Raw genomic sequence first — 15,370 nt, 5'->3', positions numbered from 1 at the left:
CACACATAGAGGCTGAGTGACTCATCCAGCGTCACTGTGGCAGAGCTGGGTTATGGACCTAAGCAGTTTGACTCCAGGCTGGGGTCTCCTGATCCCTGGACCGATGTCTGCAGAAGGTCCTGCTATTGCACTAAGGAGAAAGTGATTTGTTGGAAGTGGGGGAAAGCTTCATGAGTGAAAAGAACATGTGAGCCATGTGTCAAAGGGCAGGTAGGAGTTTTCCCTGAAATAAAGGGTGTCGGAGGAATGGCTTTCCAAGCAGGTGAAATAACAGCCCAGGGACATGGCAGCATGAAGCAGCATGGAGCCTTCAGGGAAGTGGGGATGTTTCTTGCTAATCAGTGGGGAGGGCAGGTGTCAAATGCCAACAGTGGTGCCTGCCTCCCGGGACCTTGGGGGCTTGGGATAGGATATGTGCATTTCCTAGCTCACTGCTGGTCACATCACAAGTGCAGTCCCAGCCTATTGCTTTCTCTCTTCCCAGTTTCTTTTCCTGGCAAGTTATGCGCAAAGGAAACCAATGTAGGTCAAGGTTTTGCTAAGTTAACCGTTAACCCTGTCTCTCTATTCTAAGCACGTTAGGTGTTAGATGGCGCACTGGATTCTGACGTTGGTTTGGCAGGGACACAGTTCAACATAATTATCCTCCGTGGTGGTGAGTTGAATGCACAAGGAACTAATTGTATTCATTCACCTCCCCTTATCCTTGCCCCCATAATGTAGTAAACTAATCAGTTCACTTCATCTTTTGTAAATAGCATGTCTTTCCTAGTTAATAGAAACTGGCCGTAATTCAATCTAATTCAGAAATATTTACCGAATACCCATTATGTACCAGGAAGTGTGTCTGGCACCATGAATATGGGGATCTGCTTTCAATCATTCCTTTAGTTGATGAATATTTGTCAAATACGACTGTGTACTAACGCCGTACTAGCTGTAGGGATACAGTAGAAAAACAAACATGGCCTTTGACCTCAGGGAGCTTAGAGTCTAGTGGAGGATCAATGATCTTAATCAAATGCATGTAAAATAACACAGAATAATGTCTTTTGGAGCAAAATCCCGGGGTGCTGTGAGAGTATATAATAGGGGGAGCAGACTTAGGCTGAAGGGTCAGAGCAGCCTTCTCTGCTTGCAGAAGAATGAAGAGGAAGCAGAGTTAACAAGTATAGGGCCAAGAAAAGAGCATTAAAGGTGTGGGGAATGACTGCTCAAAGCACAGAAAGAAAGCTTGCAAGTCTGAAGCTCAGTGGGTGTCTGGAGCGTGGTAGGAGGTGAAACAGGAGAAGTAGCAGGGGCCCAATTGTGTAGCCTCATGACCAGGGAGGAATTTCCTCTTTTCTCTGAAAGCAATGGAAGGGCCTTTGGAGGGGTGTAAGCAGAGGATGAGCAAGAAGACCCCCCCTCCTGAGAGAGGTGGTTGGAAGACCACTGTGGTTGTCCAAGCGAGAGACGACGTGGGTTAGACCAGAGGGTGGCCACAGGGTGGATGGATGGGAGAGACAGTGAAGAGGTGAAATGGACCTAACCTAGTGAAGGATTAGATGTGGGGTTGGGAGAGAGAGGAGTCCACGATGAGTTCCAGGCTTTGAGCTTGTGAGGTCGAATGAATGTTGAACCGCTCATCCTAGGCCGTGTTTCTTTTATTTTTTTTTTAATTGAAGTATGGTTGATCTACAATGTTGTGTTAGTTTCAGGTGTACAGCAAAGTGATTCCTTGTATATTTGGTTTTATATATATATATTCTTTTTCATATTCTTTTCCATTATGGTTTATCACAGGATGTTGAATATAATTCCCTGTGCTATACAGTAGGACCTTGTTGTTTATCCATCCTATATATACTAGTTTGCATCTGCTCATCCCAAACTCCCAAACCGTCCCTCTCCCCCCCGCCTCCCCCTTGGCAACCACCAGCCTATATATATATGTGTGTATATATACCTATGTATGTGTAAATATATATATATGTTCTTTTCCATTATAGGTTATTACAAGATATTGAATATAGTTCCCTGTGCTATACAGTAGGTCCTTGTTGATTATCTATTGTATATACAGTAGTGTGTATCTGTTAATCCCAAACTCCTAATTTATCCTTCCCCCCTTCCCCTTTCCCCTTTGGTAACCATAAGTTTCTTTTTTATGTCTGTGAGTCTGTTTCTGTTTTGTAAATAAGTTCATTTGTATCATTTTGTTAGATTCCACATATAAGTGATATCATGATAGTTGTGTTTCTTTGTCTGACTTACTTCACTTAGTATGATAATCTCTAGGTTTATCCATGTTGCTGCAAATGGCATTATTTCATTCTTTTTTATGGCTGAGTAGTATGCCATTGTATATATGTAACACTTCTCCTTTATCCATTCATCTATTGATGGACATTTAGGTTGCTTCCATGTCTTGGCTATTGTGAATAGTGCTGCTATGAACATTGGGGTGCATGTGTCTTTTTGAATTAGAGTTTTCATGTTTTCTGGGTATATGCCCAGGAGTGGGATTGGTGGATCATATGGTAGTTCTATTTTTAGTCTTTTAGGGAATCTCCATACTGTTCTCCATAGTGGCTGCATCAATTTACATTCCCATCAATGGTGGAGGAGGATTCCCTTTTCTCCACACCCTCTCCTAGGTTCCATTTTGGACCCATTGAGTTCAAGGTGGCTCCAAAGCCTACAGGAGTTTCTGTGTGGTAGGATCGATCGGTACGCACAGCCTGGAAAGTCATTGGCCATTAGGTGGTGACCGAAGCCTTTGGAGCCAGTGAGGAGAGGAAGGTTGTAGGATGGAGTCTTGATGGAGTCCAGTAATTAATGGCCAGGAGGACAAAGATGCGTGTGCAAAAGGGCTGATGCATGAAATGCAAAATTGAGAGGCTGCGCTTCCATTGAAGCCATGCTGGTGTTTTGAGAAAGAGAGAGTGGCCAAGTAGAAGGGGCACAGAAAGTTGTCCATTGGCTCGAGTGGCATAGCCATACGTTGTTGGCCTGTTGTGCTATGGGGATGGGGTATAAGCCATACTGGGACAAGGCAGTAGAGGTAGCAGGAATGGGGAGCCCCATCAAGAAACGTGATGAAAGGGAGGCATGAGACAGGGCAATACCAGGGGGAAGGTGTGGGATCATCATCCTCATCCTCTTGACTCATGATATCAGTGGTTAGACAGACATCCAAGCAGGGAAGGACCATGATGTGGTCATGAAACTTGGGGGTCCAGGGGTTCCATAATGGAGGTGGGATTAACTCCTTGGATACTGAGGCAGGTGAGCTGATGTCTGAGTACGTAAGGTAAGAGTGCTTGATGGACAAGACAGGAACTAGAAGTAGGGAAAGGTCATCCTGGCAAAGGGATTAGCAGGTACAAGAATTTGATAATCCAAGTATCCAAGTTTTTCTCTGTCCTGCCTTCCCTCTGGCCCAAAAGATGTCTGTCCTCCTATATACCATATAGGTGTATATGGTTGTGGGTGTCTAGGTATATGGTGAGGTGTTAACTGCCAAATATATGTGCTGGGAGGGGAAATGGAATATGCTGAGAAGTATCCATTCAGCTGCCATGACAAACATGATGCAGTAAGCCAGGAGCCGTTTGAAATAAATGGGTAGGTGTGCAGGTAAGGACATTTAAGAACCAAAACAAGGTTTGACAAATCTGACTTGTTCCTGTTTTTCTCTTTTTTCTTTTACAGTCAACTTTGACCATTTTCAGATCCTACGGGCCATTGGTAAAGGGAGTTTTGGGAAGGTAAGAATGATGGATTTTAACAAATTTCATCAATAAAATAGGAAAGTTCCGACCACTGGGCTTATGCCTATGTGCATGTTTGTGTGTTTGTTTTTGTGTTGATTGCTGGGCACTGGGAATTTCCTGTTTGACAGAAAGATTTGAATTTGCTAAATTTGAAATGTGAAAGGAAGTCTGAATAGTTTCCTTTGGATATGCTGTAATTCATCCTGAAAATTAAATTACAGCAGTCCTGCTTTAGGTGAATTACTATGGTAATTATTTCAAGATTGCTAATGCTATTTCTTCCTTGAGGATCTAAATAAGGAAAGTGGAAAAAAACACACAAATTTATGTGATGGCCAGCAGTAGCTCTTTCCTGCAATGGAGGCACTTTAAAAAATTATTGTGGAAAGAAGATTTAACATGAGATCTGCTGGCTTAAATTTTTAAGTGTACAATATATGTATTGTTGTTGCCTATACATGGAACACTATATAGCAGATCTCTAGAGCTTACTCATCTTGCTTGGCTGAAGCTTTATGCCCATTAGTTAGTAATTCCCTGTGTCCCCATCCCCTCAAGCCCTGGCAACCAGCTTTCCAGTCTTTGGTTCTATGGATTTGAATATTTTAGATACCTCCTGTACATGGAATCATGCAGTATTTATCTTTCTGTGACTGGCTTATTTCACTTGGCATACTGTCCTCAAGATTTACACATGTTGAACAAAAGTGGTGAGAATGGGCATTCTTGTCGTGTTCCTGAGCTAAAGGGAAAAGCATTCAGCTTTACACTGTTGAGTATGATGCTAGTTGCGGGCTTGTCGTATATGGCCTTTTATTGTGTTGAGGTTTCTTCTATACTCATTTTGTTGAGAGTTTTTATTATAAGTGGATGTTGAATTTTGTCAAAAGCCTTTTCTGCATCTATTGAGATGATCATGTGATTTTTATCCTTCATTTTGTTTATGTGGTATATATCATGTTGATTGATTTGTGGATGTTGAACTGTCCTTGCAGCCATGGAATAAATGTCACTTTGAATAGTGTGGATGATCCTTTTAATGTATTGTTGAATTCAGTTTGCTAATATTTTGTTGAGGATTTTTGCTTCTATGTTCATCAGGTACATTGGCCTGTAATTTCCTTTTTTTGTGGTGTCCTTGTTTGGTTTTGGTATCAGGGTAATGCTCACCTTGTAAGATTAGTTTGGAAGTGTTCCCTCCTCCACAGGAAGAGTTTGAGAAGTATAGGTATTAAACATTTGGGTGTTTGGTAGAATTCACCAGTGAAGCTGTCTGACCCTGGATTTTGTTTGTTGAGAGTTTTTAATCTCCTTACTAGTAATTATGTTTATTCATAATTTTCTCTTTCTTCATTATTCAGTCTTGGAAGATTGCATGTTTCTAGGAATTTACACATTTCTTCTAGGTTGTCCAATTTGTTGGCATATAATGGTTCATAGTAGTGTCTTACAATCCTTTGTATTTCTTTGGTATTGTAATTTTATCGCTTTCATTTCTGATTTTATGTACTTGAGCCCTCTCTCTTTTTTTCATAGTGAGTCTAGCTAAAGACTTGTCAATTTTGTTTATCTTTTCAAAGAACCAGCTCTTAGTTTCATTGATCTTTTCTATTGTCTTTTTAGTCTCTATTTCATTAATTTCTATTCTGACTTTTATTGTTTCCTTCCTTCTGGTAACTTTGGGCTTCATTTATTCTTCTTTTCCTAGTTACTTTAGCTTTATCATTAGGTTGTTTATTTGAGGTTTTTCTTGTTTCTTGAGGTAGGCCTCTATCACTATAAACTTCCCTTTTTGAGCTGCTTTTTCTGCATTCCACAGATTTTGGTATGTTGTATTTCCATTCTCATTTGTCTCAAAGTATTTTTAAAAATTTCTCCTTTGACCCATTGGTTGTTCAATGGCATGTTGTTTGTCTCCACATATTTGTGTTTTTCCAGTTTTCTTCTTGTAAATGATTTCTAGTTTCATACCATTGTAGTCAGAAAAGATACTTGACATGATTTTGATCTTCTTATATTTATTGAGACTACTTTGTAGCCTAACGTATGATCTGTCTTGGATGATGTTACATGTCCACTTGAGAAGAACGTGTATTCTGCTGCTTTTGGATGGAATGTTCAATATGTATGTGTTAAGTCCATCTTGTTTTATGTGTGGTTTAAGGCTGATGTTTCTATGTTGATTTTCTGTCTGGATAATTTTCCATTGTCATAAGTGTTATAAGTCCCCTACCATTATTTTATTGCTGTCACTTTCTCCTTTTAGGTCTGTTAATATTTATTTTATATATTTAGGTGCTCTTATGTTGGATGCATAAATATTTACAAATGTTATATCTTCTTGCTGGAGATGACTTTATCATTATGTAATGCTCATCTTTGCCTTTTATTAGTCTTTGTTTTAAAGTCTATTTTGTCTGATATAAGTATATCTACCCAAGCTCTCTTTTGGTTTCTGTTTGCATGACACATTTTTTCCATCCTTTCACTTTCAGCTTGTGTGTGTCCTTACATCTGAAATGAGTCTGTGGTGGGCAGCATATATATGGGTCTTGATGTTTATCCGTTCAGCCATTCTATGTGTTTTGTTTGGAGAATTCAGTCCATTTACATTTATAGTAAGTATTGATAACTATGTACTTATTGCCATTTTGATAATTGTTTTCTGGCTGTTTTGTATTTCCTCTATGTTTCTTTCTTCTTCTCTTGCATTCTTCCCTTTTGGTTTGATGACATTCTATAGGGTTATGCTTAGATTCCTTTATCACTATCTTTTGTGTATCTACTATAGGCTTTTGCTTTGTGGTTACCATGAGGCTCACATGTAACAGCTTATATATATATACACAGACACATAAATATATATGTATGTGTATATATAAAACCATCTATTTAAAACTGATAGTAAGTTAAGTTTGAATGCATTCTAGAACTCTACATTTTGAACCCCCCTTCACATTTTATGTTTTTGATTTCATATTTTACATTTTTAAAATTTCATGTATCACTTAACTAAATTATTAGTTATTTTTATTACTTTTATTTTTTAAACTTCCTAATAGTTTTGTAAATGATCAATCCACTACCTTTACTATATATTTACCTTTACCAGTGAGATTTTTACTTTCATATGTTTTCTTGTTACTAATTAGTGCCCTTTCTTTTAGCTTAAAGAAGTCCCTTTAACATTTATTGCAGGTCTGGGCTAGTGGTGATGAACTCCTTTAGCTTTTGTTTGTCTGGAAAGCTCTTTATCTCTCCTTCAATTCTAGATAATAACGTTGCTGAGTAGATTATTCTTGGTTGGAAGTTTTTTCCTTTCAGCACTTTGAAAGTGCTGGCCTTCAGAGTTTCTGCCAAAAAAATCTGCTGATAGTATTATGGGGGTTCCCTTGTTTGTAGCAAGTTTTTCTCTTGCTGCCTTTATGATTTAGCTTCAGCTTTTGACATTTTAACTGTAATGTGTCTCGATGTGGGTCTATTTGGGTTCATTTTGTTTGGAACTCTCTGGGCTTCCTGAATCTGGATGTCTGTTTCCTTTTCCAGATTAGGGAAGTTTTCAGCCATTATTCCCTTAAATAAGTTGTCTGCCTATTTCTCTCTCTTCTCCCTCTGGACCCATATAATGCAAATGTCATTCTGCTTGATGTTGTCTCATAGGTCCCTTAAGCTATCTCCACTTTTGGAATTTTTTTTCTTTTTGCTGCTCTATTTGAATGAGTTCCAGTGACCTCTCTTCCAGATCACTGATTCTTTCTCTGCTTCTTGTAGTCTGCTATTGAACCCCTCTAGTGTATTTTTCAGTTCAGTTATTGTATATTTCATCTTTGTGACTTTTATTTAGTACTTACTTATATTTTCTATCTCTGTTTAAGTTCTCTCTGTGTTCATGCAGTCTTCTCCCAAGTTCAGTGAGCATCTTTATGACTAACATTTTGAACTCTGTTTAAGCTAAATTACTTATCTCCATTTTATTTAGGTTTTTTTTTTTAACCTGTGGTTTTATCTTTTCCTTTTGTTTGGAACAAATTCCTTTCTCTCCTCATTTTGCTTGCCTCTCTGTGTGTTTCTATGTATTAGGCAAAACAGCTATCTTTCCCAGTCTTGAAGTAGTGGCCTTGTGAAGGAGATGAACCTTCTTGTTTAACCTTGCCCTAGCTCTTGGTTATATTTTGAACCATTGTGATTGTCATAGCACCCTGATTTATTCTTGGTAATTCCCAGTTGTGGAAGACTTGTGAGTGTTCCAGAGGGTGGGATCTCAGTTAGCCCTTAATTTCAGGCTGATTAGAAACTAGGCAGCAGCTTTTAAGGTATGCAAGTATACACAGTACTGTGAAAATGCAATTGTAAACCTTGCTGGCCTCCACACCAGGTGATCTACAGGTGTCCCATTAGTGAAGTTGCAAAAATCGGGGCTCCAGGTGAGTGTTTGTTTTCATTTCTGGGAGGTACCAGTGAGCTGTAGTGAGGTCAAGGGAGATCACAAAGGTGATATCCCCTAGACCTTCCATAGCCTCTAGACATATGGAAAACTGGAAGCCTGTCCATCAGGCTGAAGCTTCAAGACAGGTAAATAGGGCTTTTTCACAGGAAGACTGGGGGTGCATCACAGTCAGCTGTCTGTGCAGTAACTGGAGTGTGGTAGCCTGCCAAGAATAGTCTCTCTGATTGTTTCAGACCCATGGGTCCCAAAACACAATCCCCCCTGGACACCAGAGCCAGGTGCTCAAGAGGCATACACTGTATGGGCTGCATGTGCCAACTGGCTTTGGCAGGGCTGTAGAAGTGGCATGAGGATGGGGCATGTACAGTGGGACTAATAAGGTGGAGAGAGAGTACAAAAATGGCACCTGCCAGCTTCTGTCTCCAGGAAGAGTCCCAACAGATTCCTGCCCCTCCAGCAGATCCTTTAAGATTAGTAAATAAATCTCCTTCACATATGGTCTAGACCTTTTCATACTGTTGCTTTTGTGCTGGGTCCCAGGGCGAGTGAGTCTGCATGCGAGCCCATTAAGAGTACGTTCCCTGTTCCCTACAGCCCTATGGTTCTTCTGGATGTAAGTCCTGCTGGTTTTCAAAGCCAGGCATTTTGGGAGCTCTTCTTACCAGTGCAGGTCGCAAGGGTTGGGATGCCAGATGAGAGCACAAACCCCTGGCTCCTCAGGGAGAAGTTTTGTATTTGTGAGACCCCTCCCAATTTCAGGTCACAACGCTGGGCGTGGGGTTTTGGGCAAGATCACATCTCTGCTTCTTCCCATCTTGATGTAGCTCTTTTATCCTTTGTTGCGGAGGAGCTGTTCAGCTAGTTTTCAGGTCCTTTTCATAGGGAATTTTTCCATAGGTAGCTGTAAATTTTTTGTGCCCATAGAAGGAGGTGAGTTCAGGATCTTCCTACATTGCCATCTTGAACCACCTCCTTCCTCAATCTCTGTCTTTACTGATTTTAACAATCTAGTTGTTTTATCCATTTCTGAGATGGTTGTATACAATCTCCAGCTCTGATTGTGGAGTTGCTTCTTCTTCCTTTAATTCTGTCAGTTTTTTTTTTTTTTTTTTTTTTTTTTTGCAGTACGCGGGCCTCTCACTGTTGTGGCCTCTCCCATTGTGGAGCACAGGCTCCAGACGTGCAGGCTCAGTGACCATGGCCCACGGGCCCAGCTGCTCCGCGGCATGTGGGATCCTCCTGGACCGGGGCACGAACCCGTGTCCCCTGCATCGGCAGGTGGACTCTCAACCACTGCGCCACCCAGGAAACCCTAATTCTGTCAGTTTTGCTTCTTATTCTTGCAAGCTCTGTTGTTAGGTGCGTACAGTTTTATGGTTGTTATGGCCTCATGATGAATTGACCTTATTATCATTGTGAAATAAACTTTTCTATCTCTGCTAATAATCTTTTTTGAAGCCTATTTTTTCTGAGATTAATATAGTCATTCCAACCTACATGGCATATATTTTTCCATGTCTTTTCTTTCATTCTATCTGTGTTTTTATATCTGACATAAATCTCTTGAGGATAGCATATAGTTAGGTCTTGCTTCTCTTTAAATCCACCTGGCAATCTCTTTTAGTCCTTTATTTGTTCTTGTTCTCTTTCTCTTTTATTCTTCTGTTTCTCTTTTCCTGTTTTGCTTTGGATTAATTGAATATTTAGAATCTCCATTTAATTTATCTACTGACTTTATAGCTATACTTCCTTGTGTTATGTTTTAAAATTGTTGCTCTAGGGATTATAATACACATCGTCAGTTTATTTCACAGTCTGCTTAGAGTTAATATTTTATACTTCACATAAAATATAAAAACCTGGCAACCATATAGGTCTATTTACCACTCCTGTCAACCATTATACTATAGTTGTCATACGTATTACAGCTTCTTAAATCATAAGTCTCCAATACAATATTATAGTTTTTTGCTTTAAATGTATAGAAATATATGAATATATAATATATGTGTAAAATATATATTTATTTTAAAGTATCTGCAGTTTTTTGGCTTTTAAAAAATTAGGAGGAAAGTAGTTCTTGATATTTACCCATACCTTTCATGAAGGTCTGAATTTCCCTCTGGTGTCCTTTCCATTCATCCTGAAGAATTTTCTTTAGTATTTTATGTGGTGCAAGTCTCCCGTCAATGCATTCTCTTAATTTTATTTCATCTGAAATGTATTTATTTCACCTTCTTTCTTAAAGAATATTTTTACTGGATACAGGTTATTGGGTTGACAGTTTTTTCTTCACTGCTTTAAAGATTTTGTACCATTGTCAACTGACCTCCGTACTTTCTGATTAGACATCATTAGACTTGAATCATTATTATCTGATAGTAATGTGTCACTTTCGTCTCTCTCCTTTCAAGATTTTCCTTTAATCTTTGACTTTCAGCAATTTGACTATGTTGTGCCTAGGTGGAAATTCTGGATTAAAAGAAAACATTTTCTCTTTCTTTGCTTAGATTTCCTATATTTTCATTTATTTCTGTCATATTGCCCTTTTTTATCATGCAGCATATTCATAGTCATAAGAGCTGTTTTCATGTCCTTTATGCTAATTCCAACATCTGGGTCATTTTAAGATTCACCTCCATTGAGGATGGGTTACATTTTCCTGGTTCTTTATATGTTGAATAGTTTTGGGTTGCATCCTGGATATTGCCAATACTATGTTGTATAGACTTTGGATTGCATTGTATTTCTTTGAAAATATATTTTTAATGAGCAATTAACTTGGTTGGATTTACACTGCATACTCTGCCTCTTGGGCAGGCACACAAAGCGTAGTCTTTTCTTCTTCACTGTATTGCTTATAGTCTGCCCCTTATAGTCCTTAGGGGTCAGCCAGAGATTTGGGCAGAGTTTATGTGCCACGTTTGAGATAACCCCTTCTCTGGATTTTTCAGAGAGAGGAGTTGTGGCCCAGAGAATTTAGGAAGTTTGCCTCTAGTCTCTATGGATAGCAGCTGAACTTCAACAACAACAAAAGATTTTAAAATTCTGTTAAATCTTTACTTTCTGTTGTCCCTTATGTTGAGGATTTCATGGATGAAGGAAAATGGAAGCAACTTTTTAAATCCACAACACAATTGGCACCACATAGAAGCATATCACTTTTACCCTCATTTCAATGATGATTTTGGTCCTGAGCTCCTTGCACCCCTTCCTGTCATACTACCAAATCTATTAGCATGTGCCCTCATGAATCATTAATTGATTATATCCTGTCACCATCCTTAAAAGTTTTGTTTTCCTTTTCTGCCTACTGTTTGCCTACTGGCTTGGCTCTCAGAACCTGTATTCCAGAGCATAAATGTATTAAAGCTATGGTTATAATGGATGTTCTGAAAAAAATGCAAGCTTTATGGAGGATTTAGTTTTAAGTCCCTCTTTAGGTTGTAGCAATTTCTTGATGACACCCAAATTCATGTAAAATGTACACAAACATCCAGTATTCAGGATGAGCTTAGTTTACTTCAAGGCAATCGAACATAGCTTTGTTGTGGTCAAAATACTAAATAATCGCTGCCTTTCATGGTAAGTGTAGATGAGTCTGTATGACTATTATGAGACTCAAGGTGGAACTGGGCTGGACTAAGATGAAGAAAACCACCCTCCTAATATTGAATGCATATTTTGGCTTTGCTATCTGCCTTTGGCAGGTTTGATATCTGACATTTATTAAGAGTTTTCAAGAAAGACATTTCATTGTTAAAGTATGACAGTAACCTTGGTTATCAGGAAAAAGCACATGTGAATTCACAGAAATCTCATTTTACTTTCATTCTGGAGGAAGTTGTACTTCCCCAGTGTAGCACCAAAGTAAACAGCTGCAGGCAATCCATTGATTTTAGCAAGAATTCACTGAAAATTTTTATAACCCATTTATGACTGAATTTTAGGACAGTTGAGGCACAGCAGATTAATTTCTACATATCTCTGTGGAAACACTTTAGATTTGGGAAGCAGACTGACTCTGATATGTACTAGTTGTGGCTACCTGGGAAAGTGAATTAGCCACCCTGAAGCTTAGTTTACTCATCTGTAAAAAGGAAAGGGAATGGAGAATCATAGTGGACTGGAGTAGCTGTTGTTTTTGACTGTTCAGCATGGTTTTTGGTACCCTTTCTTATCACAGTAATATCTCTTTCCTTTGGAAAACACCTCCCCCCACCCCATGTGGACTGTCAATTATTATGGTCCCTCACTCACCTTCTGAGATGGGCATGTGACCTGGCTGGGCCAACCACTTGGGCCATATTCAGCTAGACTGGTGCTTGGTCCAAGGAGTGGCTGTGTGACCCAAGCCCAGCCATTCATAATCCTTCCACGGAATCAGAGGTGAAAGGCTTGTCTCATCCTCTCATTAATGATGTACTGTAAGAAAACAGGTCTGCATGAGTTGGTGACCATTTTTCTCAGTAACTGGTGAAGGTGAAAGTCTCTCTGCAAAAGGAAAGAATGAGGCCCAAAGTGAAGAAACAAACAGATGTAAGAGGCAGGTGGAGAGATGGACTCCTGTTGAGTAGGGTCAGGACTGGGGCGAGAAAGCAAGGCACCAGGAGTGAAAATTTAAGGAGGCATTGCTCCCAGGGTCCTCCAAATGCAGGTCGACATTGCTTCCTTACATTTTGCCCCCTCACTTGCTGGACCCCAGTCCTGGCCCTGCTGGGCACTGTCTGAGCTTGGGTTCCTCCAGGAGCTGAAACTGAGACATAGAATTGAGTGCAAGCAGTTTTTTGGGTGGAGGTGATCCCAGGAAACACCTGAAAGAGAGGGAGTGGGACCCAGAAAGCAAGGCAGCCAAGGATGGGCATTGGTGAAGCCACTCACCACTGAGGCCCTTGGACTCACCTCCATTCTGGAACTCAATGCCGAGGGTGCCTTGAAGGCAGCTGAAGGTCAGAGAAGCTGATGTTTTTATGCACAGTTCCCTGTTCATCATTGATGGAGGGCTGCTTTAAACAGCATTACCTCTCCTGCACTTTTTGGCTTATCCCATCCAGGGCAGAAGAAGGTGCCCAGCAGAGAGTCACAGGTGTCCACAGTAAGCATCCTGAGGTGTGTGGAGGTGCAGGAGAGGGAACATGGGTAGGTACCATCAGTGCCTCTGCCTTTGTGCTCTTCCAGTCCTGTGAGCCTTATCCAGTATCCTTACCAGCCACAGGAGCTGGCATCCTGTTTTGATTATGCAAGATCATGTTGGGATCCCAGTATTTGCAACTTGGAGTAGAGTCCTGACCAATCAGGAACTCACAGTCATTGTCCTAGGAACTGGACCCCTCTTACCATCCTTGTTGCCCTAAAAGCCCAGTGTGTTGGGCATTATTATCCCCATTTACATATGATGAGTCAGAAGCCTGGAGAGGACCCCACTGTCACACACAGCCTGTTTTGTTTCCGCATGTTCCTCCCAAATACAGAAGTTAGGTTGAAACTAGTTTTAGTCACATGTGTATCAGCAGGAGACCATGGGGGTCAGGGGGATAGTGTCCATCAGTGTCCAGAAACACTGGACATTTGGTTTAAGAAGTAATATAACATAGAGGAAAGAGCATGGGCTTTCTACATGGGGAGGCCTAGGCTCAGATTCTGGTCCTGCTGTTTCTAGCCATGTGAACTTGGACCAGTCATAAAGCTTCTGCAAACCTATGTTTCCTCTTCTGAAAAACAAGAATGCCCATTTCTGTCCTTATTATGTTCACATTTTCCTTAAAATCCTTGAACATACAGAACATATTAATAATAGCTCTCTTAAATTTTGTTTAAAATTGTTTAAGTAATTTGATCACTAATGCTTATTTACTAATTTCATCACTGGTGCCATTTCTGGGTTTGTTTGTCTTTATTAGATTTCCTTCTGCTTATGAGTCATATTTTCCTGCTTTGCATGTCTAGTAAATTTTTTTGGACACTGGACATTGCAATTTTACTTTATTTATTTATATATTTTTATTGATTTACAATGTTAAGTTAGTTTCAGGTGTACAAAATATTGATTTGATATGTTCATAGATTATACTACATTTAAAGTTATTATAAAGTATTGGTTATATTCCCTGTGCCATACATTATATCCTTGTATCTATTTTATACCTAGTAGTTTGTACCTCTTAATTCCCTTCCCCCCACCCATCTTTCCTCTGGTAGCCACTCAAATAGAACCTAGAGAAATGAGATCTACAATATATGAAATGAAGTATTCATTGGATGGGATTAACAGCAGATTAGGCAGTGCAGAAGAAAAGGTTATCAAACTTGAAGATATAGCAATAGAAACTATACATGATGAAGCATAGAGGAAAAAAGATTAACAAAGCCTCAGTGACTTATGGAACAAAATGCAATAGTTTAACATATGTGTAATTGGAGTCCCAGAAGGAGGGATGGGCATATAAAGTATATTTGCAGAAATAGTGGCTGAATTTTTTTTCAATTGATGAAAATGATAAAATCAAATCCAAGAAGTTCAACCGACTCCAAGCAAGAGAAACACAAGGAAAACATCATCAGTGATCATCATAATCAATTAATAAATAGTTTAAAACCATTAAGAGACAAATCTTAAAATCAACCAGAGAACAAAAGGACACATTGTGTTAGGAAATGGACACTATGTAAGCCCAAAGACAATGGAGCAATATCTTTCTAGTGATAAAAGAGAACAAAAATACCTTTGTACAATGAAGGCAAATAAAGACTTATAAACAATGCCCTGAGTGACCTTACTGTGAAAATAAGGGTCAGAGACCATGCAGCCTCCAGCATCAGACCTGACATATGGTTGGCATTTTTAAAATGCCTTCCGTGTCTTCTTGGCCCTGGGTGATGTGGGTTCTGGAAAGTTTTAGGTAACCACCTGAAGGGGTGCGTCAGGGGAAGACCTGGCTCTCTTAGCTTCCTCTTTCCATCTGTCACAGCACATCTTGCCAAGGGATGGTCTTCAGCTTGCTCAGCTGCCTCTGCCATCAGAGTGTGAGATTCCTGAAAGCTTGGGATTGGTCATATTCACCTGCCCAGTCCCATCAGCACCTGGCTTAGTGCTCAGCAGGTGGTAAAGGCTCAATAAATGCTACCTAGAGAATGGATGAGGGGGAGAGAGAAAGAAGAGGGAAAG

At 39.8% G+C, this 15,370-nt stretch overlaps 1 protein-coding gene across 2 annotated transcripts in view; it reads left to right on the top strand.

Annotated features, from left to right (window-relative positions):
- The window catches only part of STK32B (serine/threonine kinase 32B), a gene marked incomplete at its 3' end in the record, with an annotated part of 355,734 nt that overhangs the window by 97,775 nt on the left and 242,589 nt on the right, over window positions 1-15,370 (top strand). For both annotated transcript variants that reach the window (XM_082629843.1, XM_082629842.1), the window contains exon 2: window positions 3,697-3,752. In XM_082629843.1, the coding sequence (XP_082485969.1) occupies window positions 3,697-3,752 (56 nt within the window). The remainder of the gene's footprint in view (window positions 1-3,696; window positions 3,753-15,370) is intronic.

The sequence above is a fragment of the Mesoplodon mirus genome, assembly GCF_964341445.2.
Source record: "Mesoplodon mirus genome assembly, chromosome: 2".
In the NCBI taxonomy this organism is placed as follows: Eukaryota; Metazoa; Chordata; class Mammalia; order Artiodactyla; family Ziphiidae; genus Mesoplodon; species Mesoplodon mirus.
Note: the sequence above shows the minus strand (reverse complement) of the source record. Positions and strands in the feature narration are given on the sequence as shown.